The sequence below is a fragment of the Euprymna scolopes genome, chromosome 1 (assembly GCF_053919585.1).
Source record: "Euprymna scolopes isolate OS-2025 chromosome 1, ASM5391958v1, whole genome shotgun sequence".
NCBI lineage: Eukaryota > Metazoa > Mollusca > Cephalopoda > Sepiida > Sepiolidae > Euprymna > Euprymna scolopes.
This window is the reverse complement of record NC_136482.1, coordinates 83,822,885-83,839,208: the sequence shown is the minus strand read 5'-3', so window position 1 is coordinate 83,839,208 and position 16,324 is coordinate 83,822,885. Positions and strand designations below refer to the sequence as shown.

Below are 16,324 nucleotides of genomic sequence, written 5' to 3'. Positions count from 1 at the left end.
ATATATATATATATATATATATATATATATATATATATATATATATATATATATATATATATATATATATATATATTATGAAACAAACTAATCTCTCTCATCTACTTACGGGTTGGAGTAAACTTAGATAAAAATTTCCAAACCTATCATCTCAAACTAAGAGTTCATAAAACCAATTTAAAAGATCCAAATCATATCAATTTGTAGCAGTGATGTAGTATGGTTTTGTCTGGTTATTTTGTCTTATGGCATATCAACCCTTTTCAGGGTATTTAATGCCGAATTAATAATTTTGGAAAAATGGTTTTATGCTTAAAGTGTTTTATAGCTTCAATTATTCATTTGTTGCTTTGTTTTTGACAAAAGTGTTTTATGCTTCTAGTTTTTTTTTTATATCTTCAAATATTTACTAATGGCGCTTAGTTTGATCGTTTTGTAGAGAAAAATATTTGTTTGTTGCCTTTTCGGAACATAATAGGAAAAGCAATAATATCACTTTTTGATGCATTTAAGTCTGGACGTCAATATTTTCCGACAGCCTGATCTTGTTTATGATGTGTATCAAACCTGAAAGAAATGAGTTTTAAGATAAACCATCACATATTTCAAAGTCAAATTGATGAACATTCAAACTATATAAGATGAGAATTTTTCAACGAGAATTTCGTTCAGATTTACATAGTGTAGAACCTATGTAAACACAGACGATGGGCAAAAAACCTCATCAAATCTCCATTGTTAAAACATTGTCCGTTTTTGATTGTGTTATGTTGATTAATCGGACTATTATTCTCATCTTGGGTGTTATTTGCACAACATTTCAGTCGCTGCAACCTGCAACCTTCTTCAGGTGTTGGAAGGAAAAGAAGGTTGACTCTGCAATTCAAAAATTCAAACCGTGGGTTGGAAGGTGGGTCCATAGATCATAATGAAGGTTCAATCTTCAAGGGTCGTTAAGATATTTTTTAAAAGTTTTCCTATGACTCAGTTTTTTTTTTGATATCTATACTAACAGTTAATATTAGTGAAAAAATGTTTTCCGAAACAAAGAATTGATACCCACGCATGTTTTCTTTTTTAATGCAATGCAAGGGGAACAACTCCAAAGAAAAAAGAGTTTTTTTTTGTTTTTGTGAAGTTACCTCCCTTGGGCTGGGCATATGTCATGTTTTCTTTTTCAGTGGTTTTGTGATTAGGGCGTCCAAATGCAGAGGATAACTAATGATGTTATTTTCTATCATATATGCTGCCTCTTTAAATTTTCTGATCTGCCATCTTTCTTCTCTATTCAGAATTTTGACATCATCCCACATTAGGGAATGGTTACTCCCATTGTCCGTTTTTATTCTATTCTTTGCTGTAGTGGCACTTGTTTAAATTGGATCAATCTTTATTCAGATGAAATTTCTCTGGCATAGTTTTGACAATCTGTTATCTGTATAAAATTTCTCGTCTTTGTTATAAAATATGTACCTGGAATTATCTGGAGAAATGTTATTTAAAAAGAAAAACATGCTAATAATTGGAGGAGGGAGTCATGACTCATCTGAATAATTGCTTTGAATACCACGAATTATAATCAACTTTCCTCGGTGACACTAGTCTAAAATGCGTATGTTTTAGGTCTGTGAAGACATGAATAGTGAAACTGCCATCACGCACATATCCATATACAAGGAGGAGTTTATAATTATGAGACCATCCTAAGTGCTTTAATACACTATTGGGACACACTCAATTAAAAATGACCGCCCCCCAAAAAAACAAAACTGCTTCCTCAATGTTTGCACTCCACTATTTATTATTGATCAAGGATTCCAATATTTATCCCGATTCTGATTCTTTTTTTTTATCTAATTATCTAGTTGTTTTCTTCTGATTATTGTAAAAACACATGTTTTCAACATAAAATTACACTCAGCTGTTATACTTCCTTTTATGCAGCCAACTGCCACAACCATCACAAAATTTCTACTCCGAGAAAAACTTGTTACACTCCTGAAGCTGTTAGTTTGTAAATCATTAAGAATTAACCACTCTTTTTTTGGTTGAGCCCCTGTCAAGAATGTTTATACCGCGTCACTTACTTTTCTTTCCCTTTCTGGCATGAAAAACATTAATTTGTTTTGCTTTAAGGGCAACAACGCAAACAGTAATGAGTCAGCTTCTAGCAGCTGATGCATTTCTTCAGCTCGTCACTGTGACATTAAGATGAGCAGACCGTTGGCTAACATGGTATGGTCGAACAGCTGATTGCCATGGCAATGCAGATGAGATAATTGAAGATGTGATAGAAGCTAATTAAAAAATTTCCTATAAAATCGTTTTGCCACAACTCATCCATCTATATTATATATTCATATATTCAAAGTAGTGTTGGGACGATTAATCGGAATCGGGAATCAGGAAAATCAGAATTTTTGGAGGTATCAGAAGCGGAAAAAATTGTACCTATTTTCTAATGCCAAAACGATATTCAAAATTTGTAATTTCTTGTATTAATGAGAAACTAAATATTTATTGTTTTTTAGACACCAGTAAAACTTACATCAATATATATATATATATATATATATATATATATATCAATATATATATATATATATATATATATATATATATTGATGTATGTACGTGATGTTGCCAAGCTAATCAAAAACCTTGATTCCAGTAAAGCAACTGGCCCTGACGGTATTCCAATTATAGTACTCAAAAAACTTCAATCAGAACTAGCGCCCACACTTACAAAACTGTTTAAACGTTGTCTTAAGGAGAATTGCTTCCCATCACCCTGGAAAATCACATCAGTTTGCCCTGTATTTAAGAATTCAGATGATCGCTCATCCCCCTCTCAATACAGGCCAATAAGTCTCCTGTGCATCATAAGTAAGTTGCTGGAATCTGTGTTAAATACAGAAGTAATCAGTCATCTAAACAAAAATAATCTTCTTAGTGACACACAATATGGTTTCTGTTCTGCTAGATCCACAGCAGATGTGCTTACAGTTATATCTCATAGGATTAGCGAATCTCTCGATGGAGGCAACCTTTCTAGGCAATTGCTCTTGACATATCTAAGGCCTTTGATAGGGTATGGTATAAAGGTTTACTTCACAAGATCTCTAGCTATGGTATAGCTAGAAATGTCTTCTCAATTAAGAATAGTAGTTGATGGCAAAAATCAGAAGCTCACAGTATTAATGCTGGAGTCCCTCAGGGGTCCATCCTGGGCCCAACTCTTCTCCTGATCTACATTAATGATCGTCCAAATCACATCCTTACAACATTTGTAGACATTTATGCTGATAACACTACCATTTATGGTAGCAAATCTAAGACAATAAACGTCCAAGTTCTCTCCGATTCTCTCTCCTCTGATCTTGAGTAAGTGGTAAAATTGGGAAAGGAGTAGCTGGGTAATTTTAATGCATCTAAAACTAAGCTTCTATCTTTACATCATCAACGTTCTGATCCCCATCTGTCATCAATTGAAATGAATGGCTCTCGTCTTGAGGAGGCCTTTTGACAAGCTTTTAGGCTTGACCTTTACTCTTGATTTTAAATGGAACTCGTACATCAAATCTGTTGCCAAGGCCGCTGGAAAAATGGTGGTATCATTCTATCGATCCAGTAGATATCTCACTGCTGATGCAATTCTCTATCTATATAAGAGCCAGGTACGTCCAAGGATGGAATACTGTTGCCACATCTGGGCAGGAGCTGCTAGAAAAGAACTTGTCCTGCCTTGATAGAGTTCAAAATAGACTTCGTAGCCTCGTAGATGTCCTTTTCTCTTCCCTGCAACCTCTATCTCACAGAAGAGATGTTGCGAGTTTGTCTCTGATGTATCGTTATTTTCATGGCAAGTGTTCTACTGAGCTTCAGTCTATGGTCCCCCATCACAAAACTTTCACAAGAAACACTCGTTTAGCTGAAAACATTATTAATAATTCCCCCCACTCTTTATCTGTGCCTAAACCTAAACATAGATTCCATGAGCAAAGCTTCTTTCTTAGAACTGCACGCCTATGGATTTGTCTTCCGTTTTCCTGCTTTCCAGCTGACTACAATATGGTTGCTTCAAGTCTAACGTAAACAAGTTCTTGATTAGCCGTTCCACTTGTTAACAAATTTACTGAATTTCCATTTACTAACGATTACTATATTGTCCAATTTCTACTGCATGCTCTTTAACCCTTATCCTCGAGTGGCCTCTTGGCCTTGATAAGTGGTGATGCCTATGTAGAAAATATATATATGTGTGTGTGTGTACTTTTACATTTGTGAAAATATATGCACATAGGTTTTTAAGGTAATCAGAAAATGAACTCTGTATTTAGAGATTTAGAAATAAGTTTTAGTGTTTAATGTATAGAGTATGTAGATGTACATCAAATTTGTACATTTTATGACACAGGAGTGACCATTTATTAAGGCCCGGAGGCCACTCGAGGATAAGGGTTAATGAGGTAGTCAATGGCACAATATCAGATTAATCGTTAGTAGTGGAAATTTGGTAAATTAGATTACTTAAAGCGACTGCCCATCAAGAACTTGTTTGCATTGAACTTGAAGACAGCCATATTGTAGTCAGCTAGAATACAAACAAACGGAATAGTGTTCTACAGACGGGCAATTCTAAGAAAGAAGCTTTCTTAATGGAATCTATGTTTAGGTTTAGGCACAGATAAAGAATAGGGAAATTATTGATAGTGGTTTCAGCTACATAGGTATTTTTTGTGAAAGTTTGGCAAGGAGTGACCACAGATTGGAGCTCAGACTTGATAACATGGTTTAACAAAAATACTTCAATCACTAATAATCATAGATTCTTAAGGATTTTACAAGTTTTTCATGAGTCCAAAAATTTGTAATATTTGGATAATTAACTATATATGGTTTTTAAATAATTTTCTAAGGATTTATTTTAATATTGTAGCCCTCAGGGAAACAACCTTGTGACACCGTGTTCCACAGTTGGAAAATTCTTGGGAAAAATAATTCTGGGCATTTGACCAATTAGTTATCAATTTATTTCTAAGGATTCATTTGTAACTGTTTTTCTTACTCCTATTTGATATTAAAAGTATTTGACTCAATATAGACTATTTGTATAATTTGGATTATTTGAACTATGCGTTCATCTTGGATGTTATTTTCATAATGTTTCAACCGATGTAACCTCCTGCCTTCTTCAGGTGCATCTTGTTGAACTCGAGATCTGTATGGAATTTCGAAACGAACGTTTATTCAATTTATGGGAGTTTCATGCTCTTGTTCCGTCACTCATGGCATGATAGAAGTCTTAAAACATTCGCAATTGTATTCTTAGTATCAGCATCAATTAGGATTGACATTTCCACATCGAGAAAAGTTTTACTTGAAACTAGCGATGGGACGATTCCAATATTTTTCCCAATTCTGATACAATTACCGATTCCGTACTAAATTTCCGATTCCCATCGATTCTGATTCCGATTCTTTATAAATCTCTAAATATCTAAATACAGAGTTGTTATTTATTATTACCGTAAAAATCATCTATCGATTTTAGTTTTACTAATAGCTAAAAACGAATAAATATTTATTATTTTATAATTATTACCAGCGAAGGAAGAGTTTGCTTTAGACATATTCAAATAAAAAAGTTAATTAAAAGAATCGTTTTGGCATCGAAAAATATGCACAAATTTTTCTGATACCAATTTCGGTACGCCAAAATGTTCGATTTTCCCGATTCCGATTAATCGTACCAACAATACTTAAAACTGAATTTAACTTACGCCACGGATACGAATTATTATTACTCATCTCATAATTTCAGAAACCTAACATGCAATATTTGGTTCATAGTTTGGCATGTATTTATCTCAAGAATGGTTTATCGTATAAGGAATCAAACCTTCTCTGGTTGGTTGTTTGGTTGTTTTTGTTTTACGGCATATCAACTCTTTCCAGGTTATTTAATGCCGAATCCAAAGATTTTGAAGAAAAAATTTTTTAATAGAATATATTTGTTGTTTTCACGTTGGTTTCTATTTAACCCATAGTTGGGACCCTAACAGGTACTACCACTCCGGGTCAGAGTGGACCTGGGAGCAATGGTAATTAAAGGGTGGCTCCACACTCCCCAAAGCCCACCAGCTGGGGCCTCACCACTGGATATAGTTTAAGGTCATATCCAGGACCCCCATTGAGGGACTTTTACCCTCTGCAAGGGGGCAGTCGGCGTATTCTAATGCCCCACCGATAGGGCCGTAAACCTTCTCTGGGTTATTATGAACCTTGTTACTGATATTTCCTTAGAATGTGGCAATTTTTGCTAGTAGGATCTCTTCCTGTCGGTGTCAATTATGCGGCTCTTTTCTCGTAGTGGAGACCATGATTATATTTTTTCCAAGCAACAAGAAAAACAAAATGCTCATCAAAATACTAAACCATCTATTTATATACAATGGTTGCCAACTTGTGACTTTTGACTAGAGACTCATGCTTAGAAAATGTCCACAGTTGAAAAACTAACTTCGGATTTTTCTCATGTTTTTGTGTAAAATATGTTATGCTCTTTCTAACAACTAAGGAAATTTGAGATATTTCTTCTAACCATATATATATATATATATATATATATATATATACACACCAATTGTGTGTGTGTGTATATATACATGTTTATACGAAGTTAAAGGTATTCAGGAGATAAAACTCATGAATGAAAAACGAGGTTATTAAGAGTGCTCAATAAAAATGAGGAAAGTATAATATTTTTATTTATATAGACAAATATTACATTGTTGCTACACTGAACATGCTAATGTTTCGAAGCAATTGGTTTAATAAAAAACTAAATATATATATAAAATACCAACTGTGTGCGCGTATATATATATTTACTATAATAATTATTAAATACCTACAGACACTAGTGTTTCATCTTTTTGGGAATCATCAGTGCAGAGTGTCACGATTAACACCAGTCGATAGATTCGAACCTGGCAATAGAAGCCATCTCTGGCTTCATAACCACAAGAAATGTTGTTGAAATTTAAACATTTATTTTTTAAATGCTTTTTAACGTCTGTCAGAGTGATCTAATGATGATCTATGCATAAGATATATATATAATACAGACTGTATATATGTTGTATATGTGTAAAACTGGTCATGCTAATGTGGAAATGTAATATACTTGTAAAAATAAGAACAGGAAGGTATTGTTCGAGGTGAATCAATTTGAAGGAATCGACAATATCCGTTTACTGACATAGTTGTATTGAAACAAAGCTCAACATTTTTATACAATGTAGAACGAAAACAATTGGGAGGAGAGGAATGATAGTAGGATGAAGGATGTAATAGATTTTGGGTGTTATCTGTATATGGAAGGTGGAGGAGTTGGAACAGTAAAAACGAAAAGGATAAGGTATGGCTATTTTTATTTTCTTATTACTTGGTTGGATTTATATTTTTTATTTTCACAATTTTTTTTCCTATTGTTTCATTTTTCACTCCATTACGTATTCTGTCCCCCATATTTTTATTTAATTATTTCTATATGTGCTGACCTTTTTAATTCTGGTGCCATCCATGCCTTCTATCCATTTTTTTTTCAACTAATTCAACATTTTGTCAGAAAATTCTACTTCATAATTATATCCTTTATATATATATATATATATATATATATATATATATATATATATATATATATATAGTGGTAGTAGGCAGGCAGGCTTGAACCCGTGATGCGAAGGCAGAAAAGAAAGTGAAAAAAAGCCGACGTCTTACCGCTATGACATGACACGACCGGAATTGTAAAGGGTTCAAATTTAACATAGTCAGTCAAAAAAATGACTTGCACAAATGACGTTGCTTTTAAACCTCCCACCAAGGCCGTTTTTAATGTGGGGGAAAAACCAGCTTCCCCAAAGAAGGGGCCACTTTTGCAGTATCCAAATAAATAATAATTGTCTCAGTATGAAGGGTTTCTCCTACATTGACGAAGGACGAATTACAGGACAGATACTACTCAGGCGGGGTGGTTGCATTCGATTAATTTCGCTTTAAAAGACAAACAAACTGCCGAGAGGATTGGATAGCAGGATTTTTTTAAAAATCAATCAAAAGAATGAAAAACTGTGTCCATTTGCGAATGTGAGATATTATCCTCAAGGAAGTAGTTGAAAACTTCTCCCAGAATCTAATCTAACCCCAACACAAAAAGCCTTTTTGGGACATACACAAAGGTGCGGTGCCCATTTTGTTTTTTGTATATATATACATATGTGTCCCCCCCAACACACACCAACCTGAAATTTTCTATGATGCCGTGCGGGACATACAGCACCTAGCTTTCCCAAATGGTCACTCATCTGGTACTGGTGAAGCTCATCGTGATCTAGCCAGAACTGGTGTGTCAACGTGATTGTGACACATCTATATTAATTCATATTAATTCTATGGGAGAGATGCATCCCCAATCTTCGTTGACATGCATCTAGGAGAAGAAAAAACCTGCAAATTACTGTATGCCCTGCCTCGTGGTAGTCATTTGCACCGACAAAGATTAACAGTAATATTAAAAGTTTCGTTGGTTCTACACAAAGCCTTCACCACTATAAACAAACCATCTGGGTAGATTTCCGAACAATCTCATACATCGAAATCGACGGAAAAGTCCATTTATATATATATATATATATATATATATATGTACTATTATAAAACGAAATATTGGACCGATTGTTTTGAAATCTTACAAAAATGCTATTTATGTGCCTGGCAGTGTTCTTAGATGGATTTTGTGTTGGAATGCCTCTGATGAGTATTGATAATTAGTAATCAAAAAATCTGATGAAAGAAGAACAGGTGAATTTGACTTAAGTTATTGTCTTATACAGTCTAACATTACAAGTGACTTTGGGAAGTTTTACTACCGTTCAAGCGGAAAAGCCTGGCATATAAAATCAACAGGTTCTTTGATATGACAAGGATGCGTTCGAAATAAATTTTCGGTTTAGAGCAGAATTGAAGCATGATACGTCACTTTTGCATTCTAAACTTAATTCGAGTCGATTTTATATAATTATTTTTATATAATAACACTAGGTTCTCTGGAGTGCAATGTAAACTACAATGTATTATAGACTAAGTCACTGCGAGGTAGTCATGTGAAGCTCCCTTTAAATGCACAACAGCTCGTCTCCAACTAGAATTGGCAATTAATCAATTTAATTGAAAAATGGGCAATTCCACCGATTATGACAATAAAATATGGGCGGATAAATTTTTCATTTATCCTTATTCAATCCCGGGCAACGTCTGGTCTCCCTGTTTGTTTGTGTGTGTGTGTGTGTGTGTGTATATATATATATATATATATATATATATATATATATACACGCACATTATATATTACAGGCATCTTTTTGGCGTGACGATTCTATACGGAGATTAAATTTGGTAACTTCCGTGTAGCTTATTGTTATAAATATATTTTTATAACTTATATTTATGAAGAGGATAACAAAGAAAACTGAAAATTGAATTGATAATTTTGAACTTTTGCAAATATTGATTTCTCTGGCGAAGCTATCTCTACATCTTAGAATATATTCCAACTCTTTTCTAATAGAAATGTTTATACTTTATTAACTAAAATAGAAATCGATTAACTCATTTTCCCCAAATCAACTGACATTAATAAATTTACAATGATTACTGAACAGGGAATACTCAACCATTGTACATAGTTTATATATCGGAAATTAAGCATTTCCTATAGAGTGCTTTACTTCAATACAGCATTGTTGCTCAGGGAATTTGTTCCATCCGTTCATTAATCAGTATCTTTTGTAAGATCAATGAAAACTAACCGGCGAGAATGTCGCTATTACAAGTTAGCCGCGGATAAAATGTATTAAAAGAAATATCTAAATATTAAAAGAAAACAAATCTGCAAAGACAAAGCATATTAACATTTGATTACCTTCTGAGAAATACATGGAGTTGGAAATTATGTGACAATCAGAGCTTCAGAGACATTCATTGGTTTCCTCCAAAGGAAGAAATATCTCAGGAATATCAAATTCACAAACAGTCCCCAGTCGTTTGTGTATCTTTGTCACGGAAACCTTTGTTTTTTCTAGTTCTGGCAAGGATGTATCAATGTCCTCCTATATACAACGCCTAGTATTCCCATATGGTTCCCCATTTAGTACTGACCAGACTCAACGATGCTTAACTTCGATGTGTCAATAGTTTGACATACAGGAGAATCATATAATGATTATGAATAGCTATTTCTGTTTTGTTTGATTGGAATATTTGATAATATTTTTGACAATAATGAGTTTTTCTTATGAAATGCATATTCTCTGCTAATTAAAACTTACACGTCAATTAAAAAAAAAACGGTAAAGGATGTTAATTGATTTTAATTATGATTCTTTTCTTTTTCTTCAAATCCAAAGTGATATTAAAAAAAGAAAGAAATGCTAAAGAAACAAATACAGACGATGTTGTCATTCATGGCTATTTTTAAATGAATGCTACTTTTTATGAAGTCATTCATTTTCCAGCGAGACAGGCAGACTCATACGTCTTGAATTTATACAAGATGAGCAAATGTCAGTTCTCACTTTTTAATGCAACAGACGGAGAAAAATTGAGGCAGTGAGAAGAAAACAGATGATCTCTTTTTAAGAAACTAAAAGACACTGGAAGAGTGCTAAGTGCAGAAAAAAAAAATAATAAGACAAGAAAAAGGAAAAAAAAATACTGGAACAAACTTGGGTGGTAAAAAGTGCAGTAGTGAAGAAAAAAAGAAAAGAAAAAAGAGCATAAAATCCAAAGACAACCCGACGTAGTAAAAAAACAAAACAAAAAAAAAGCAGTTAAAAGAAAATAGAAAAAAAATAAACATTTTATATTCGTCGATTATGGCGCATTTGTTTACATTTTCTTTTATTTTTTCTTAAATTTTTTCAGCTTCAGATGAACTTTTACTGTACACCTTGACTGGAACTGGACAGGTCGGCTTCCATGCAATTGATTGGCCAGTCTCACCTTATTTAACCCTAGTTGGATGGTCAACAAGTCCCAGTGCTGTTGCCTATGATCCAGTAGAAAAGGTAAGAACGATACTTTGCTTTGTTTCCAAATTGATGTTGATGAATTCTTATCTTGGTTGGTATTTTCACAAAGTTTCATCTGATCTGAACTTTAACCTTCTTCATGTGGAACTTTTGAACCTTCGAGTCAAACTCGGATATCTTTATGTTAAACTCTGGAGCCTTTATGGAATCTTGAACTGAACATTTTATTAAATCCACGAGGATAGATTGTCCCCATTCTGTCGGCCAAGACTTGTGCTATGAACCGAGAGTAATTTTACCCAGGTGAAGTTCCCTGTACAGAATCCATGACTCTACTGTGTGCCAGCTTCTCTTTACATTGCTCACAAAACACTAGTAATAGAGTCAAGGGAAAAAGTAATGTGTCCGCCATAATAGTTATGACCCATGAGTGGCACGTTGTCTGTAGTTCTGACCAGTTGTTCTCATGAAATAATCAAGCGAAGCATACAAATGGCAAAATGACAGGACACGTGTAACAACCAAGGGTATATATATATATATATATATATATATATATATATATATATATATAATACTGCTATTACAAAATAAGGTTCAATCTTCAATATACAATACTTAACGGGAATATAAGAAAAAGAAAATCTATTCTTTTCTCTAATGTTATGAGAAAGGATTTCTCAACTACAAAAAATAAGAAAAACATTTAAATGACTATTATATAAACAGGTTGACTGTCCACCGGGTATGGACAGGATTTGATGAGGTGGGAAGTAAAAAGACAAAGTACTTAGCTTGTTAATATTTGCGGTATCTAGATGAACTAAAATGAAATAATAAAAAAAATGTTCAAAAGAAGTAACATTTCCAATTCCAAAGTTTTCCAAGAACTCAGTGCCATACAATATCGTTCAGATATAATCGAATCCTTTACTTCACATCTCTTCCAATGGAATTAGCATTGCTCCTTTCTGGTAAATATTTCTGTTGGTTTCTTTTGACAAATATTTCGTCGTAGTACAACGGAAGATTAGCTCTTTTGCATTCTTGTGTGATGTAAATAACGGAGGGTCAGTTTTTTATGATGCTGACAAAAGCATCTCATTTCATCCTGGCGATTCTATAATCTGTCGCCATATATATATATATATGTATATATATATATATATATATATATATATATATATATATATATATATATATATATATATATATATATCGGCTTGAAACAAAGCGTAATTTTCAGAGGTCTTCCCTTTTCTGTTACATAGAAAAATGTTTTTATTTATTTATTTTATTATTTTTTTTTTTCGTTGCAATCATCTCCATTGAGTTGATTCGATGGTTTTGTGTTTGGTCCGTTGTGGATTCCTGACATGGTCTGATTCGCGAGACACGTCTCATTCATGTCTGTCTCGATCGATGTCCAGATGAAGAATGATTTATCATAACCTTTCTTTTTAGCACGTAACCATGGTTCCTTTCCTTTCCTTTCCACCTTCGAGAAGAGGGGTGGCGTAGGGAGAGCGAGACATATACTGAGTTAGGTGAATGGGTATGGCTATCTGTCTGGGTCACATCTGACAGGGTTTTAAATGTGACCTTTCGGAGGAAGTGGGAAGGTTGTCTGTATGTCTAGCAATCATAAAGTGTAAGTATTATTCGGCATTATAGCTTAGTCGTGCTTTCATGTCACACCAGGAAGAAATGTTAATTTTAAGTTTTGTCGGTTATTATTAGCTGTAATAAAAATTAAACTTTCAATTTTCAGAAAACTATCATAAATAATTTTGAATTCAACACGATGTACTTCAGAGTCTGATGTTTAATCAGATGAAATATTGTGAACAAAGCAATCAAGATTAGAATAATGGTGAGAATAATCCAAATTACGTTATAATTAGTTTTATTCATTTTTCCAAGTTCAATTTTATTTCAAGTATTTGGCAATCTGTTTTTAATTTGTCTTCAAAGCAAATCCATTCGCCCGGGTGTTAGATCGTGTACACTCTTGCTTTCTTTAAAAATAATAACACAATATGGCTTTTTCAACTTTTGTTTTGAGAGACAATGGAAAGGGTTCTAGCGAAATTATGAGTTTGCAGTGAAAAAAAAGTTACCCAATACGCAACAGTCATTTCCATATTCGGATTCAGAGACTTGGAGAGATTCAAAATAGCAAAAATGTTGAGATAATCAGAAAAAAAAAAACTGGTGCTATCTACTTCTTCTAAATCTAGCATGCTTAACCATTTCATCTTAGCGTTTAGTTAAAGACAAGAGAGGTGACATACTGTTTCAAATGGTATTATAGAAAGTGATTTTTACAGACAGTTGAACGTCCAAAATGACAACATGTACTTGAAACAGTCACTTTAATGAAGACCGAGTTCAAAGTTGCTTAAATTTGATTATATGAAAACCACTGTTACAGCAAGGTTTAGCTCTAACTAATGTGAATATAGGTTATAATAGATGTTTATATAAAACATTGTTATCACAACGTTAACAACAAGGATTGGGCCTCTAAGAGAATTTATAGTAAGCAGTCAAACTAGACAGAGAGCGATATTCCGGCCTCTACTGTTGAACTTTGTGACAAAACGTTCTGTTTATACTCTACTGATTCGACATTATGCAGAGTTTAAGTTCCCCTTTTTCACATAATTAATTGTGGTTAAATATCGGACAGCAGAGTCAAAAGTAACTTTTCAACTTGATTTAAATCCTTTGGCTGACAGTAATTACAATCTCCTACACTGAACATTGCATGATCACTAAACATTGGTATCTGTACGCAATAATAATATATAATCTTTTTATTGTAGGAACTGATACTTTATTCCTTTGGATTTCGTGTGCACTTGTTTTGTATACAAATACTTTTTTATTTATTTATCCCCTCCTAAAATGTCTTTATATAATTTCTCGAAGCCGAGTTTCTTGCTATTTTTTTTTTAGTCATTGTTTTTATATATTTTTTCATTGGTTTCTTGGAAAATTAGACTGTCGTGATCAATTTTATCTAACTTATTCATGAGACTTTTCAGAGTCAGTTTGCTAAAGAGTAAAGAGTTTGCTGAGAAACAGTGATTCATGATTGATGGAGCAGATCATGTGATCTGTCAGAGAAAAAGGAAATTTAAAACAGTATTGTTAATTTCGTGTAGTCGGAGAAAAACAAAACAAGTGACCATATGGGAAGCCTTTTCTTTGTTGCCAGTTGGAAAAAGGAATAAACACGGAAAAGTCCAAAGAATGTATCAAGCAGCAAATTAGCCAAAGAATGCTGGAGTTAACAAATGGACATTGTATATACATATCGGAAATCATCAAATTATTTGAATGCAGATACCAGCCACGAACATTATTTCCAAGATGGCGACATGGTCCATACACATGGGCGAAATGAAGTCACTAAGATGATAACAGAAACGAATATAAAACAAATCGTTTACTCCAGGCATACAACCGCGGTTGTTATTATATACTAGCACTCCGCCTGGGGTTGCCCAGTCGTAAAATATGCATAAATATTATATTTCAATTCATACAGAAACAGAGAAATGTGTATGTGAGTACTATGGTTTTTTTAACGGTTTACTTCTTGTAAGTAAAAAACAAAAAAAAACACTTAAGCTGAGATCGAAACCAAAACCTAAAGACAGTGAGTCAAATATGATAACCATTAGGTCAGCTTTCCACAATCTTTAAAAAGTGTTTTTAAACCTACTTATTATTAATGTAAGGAATCTGTTATGTGAACCATTCACGCATGGAAACGTAAACGTCACTAACTCTATGCGTTTTTAACTGGCTTCCTCCAAAAGAGGAAGTTCCATGGGATCATGAAATTCACAAGCGGTCCCCAGACGCATGTATATCCCCGTTAGAGGAGATGATGACGTTAAGTTTTTGCAACTCTTGTAAGGAGGTGCCGATGTCCTCCTACATATAACGCTTAGAATTCCTAAATTTGTCACTCATCTGGTACTGATCAAATAGAACAATGCTTACCTTCACTAATCTGGCGAGAACTGGTGTGTCAACGTGATTATGCCGTACATACGCATTCGTGAAACAGTTGACAAACAGATAAAAGTCCAATAACCCCATACATAACAATTTTTCAATTTTAACCCTTTAACAGCCCCTTTTTTCCGGATGAAAACCAATTAAAGTTTTCCACATGTCTGAATACCCTATATACCAAATTTCAAACCTGTAGATAAAATTGCGTTGATTTTATGTTTTAATAAATAGTTGCCCATTATTATCTATTTTTAATTTTATTTTATTTTTTTATTTTTTTTATTTTTTTATTTTTTATTTTATTTTATTTTTTTCGATTCTCCCATTGGGCTCGGGTTAGTGTTTCACTCACGAAAAAGTAAATTTGCGAAGCCATTGAAAAGGACACAATCGAAAATTAGTCATTTTGTTTGATCTATTCTCTCTCTATTTATGTCTTTTTCTCTCCAGGTGTGGGTTAAATACTATTAATACTTTCAGTGATACTCTCTGTTTTTATAAATATTTTATTTGATATCTTTATTATCTTTATTAATGTAGGGAGCGAGAGACATGTGTGATAGAACATATAGTGATACATTACATATAAGATAAGAGCATATGGCAAAACAACAAAGAGGGTGAGAGTAATAGACAGGTTCAGGTAACGTGGTGAGTGAATTAGAAATTACAACTAATTAGAAAAAAATAGATTTCTTTTTCAAACATAAATTATTCTTTCGTTTTGGGATTGAGTTACCATGTTTTTTGTCTAAGTAAAATATATAGGAATAAGCCTTAGGAATTTTTTTTTATTAACTCAGCATTTGTATAGTAATAGTTTTCATACATTGAAGTCATAGTTTTTATTGTGCGAATATAATGAAAAAGGCATTAAAAGAAAAACTACTAAACTTTTTAGATGAATTTGCAAAATATTGGTTTTACTAAATACGTACGACCAAAATTGTTCCCGATCGTTGTACGACTGACTTCTCCTGCTGTTTGTCATATAGAAACAACGTGTAAAGTTGCTTGAATCAGCAGAAGCCGAATCGGACATTTAGTCGTACCGGATTTTTATCGTACATAAGTGGTTTTACTAAAATTGTAGGACTAAATTGTACGATTATTTGCTTCTGTTGCGGATTAAAGCAACTTTTACACAGACAAGCTACTGGGTGTCAGCGCAAAATATCGTAAAGATCTGTTCTATT

At 33.3% G+C, this 16,324-nt stretch overlaps 1 protein-coding gene across 1 annotated transcript in view; it reads left to right on the top strand.

Annotated features, from left to right (window-relative positions):
• LOC145245728 (low-density lipoprotein receptor-related protein 5-like) overlaps positions 1–16,324 on the top strand; it is an 847,618-nt gene that overhangs the window by 699,851 nt on the left and 131,443 nt on the right. Inside the window, exon 7 of the mRNA XM_080107325.1 lies at positions 10,990–11,132. Within this exon, the coding sequence (XP_079963451.1) occupies positions 10,990–11,132 (143 nt within the window). The remainder of the gene's footprint in view (positions 1–10,989; positions 11,133–16,324) is intronic.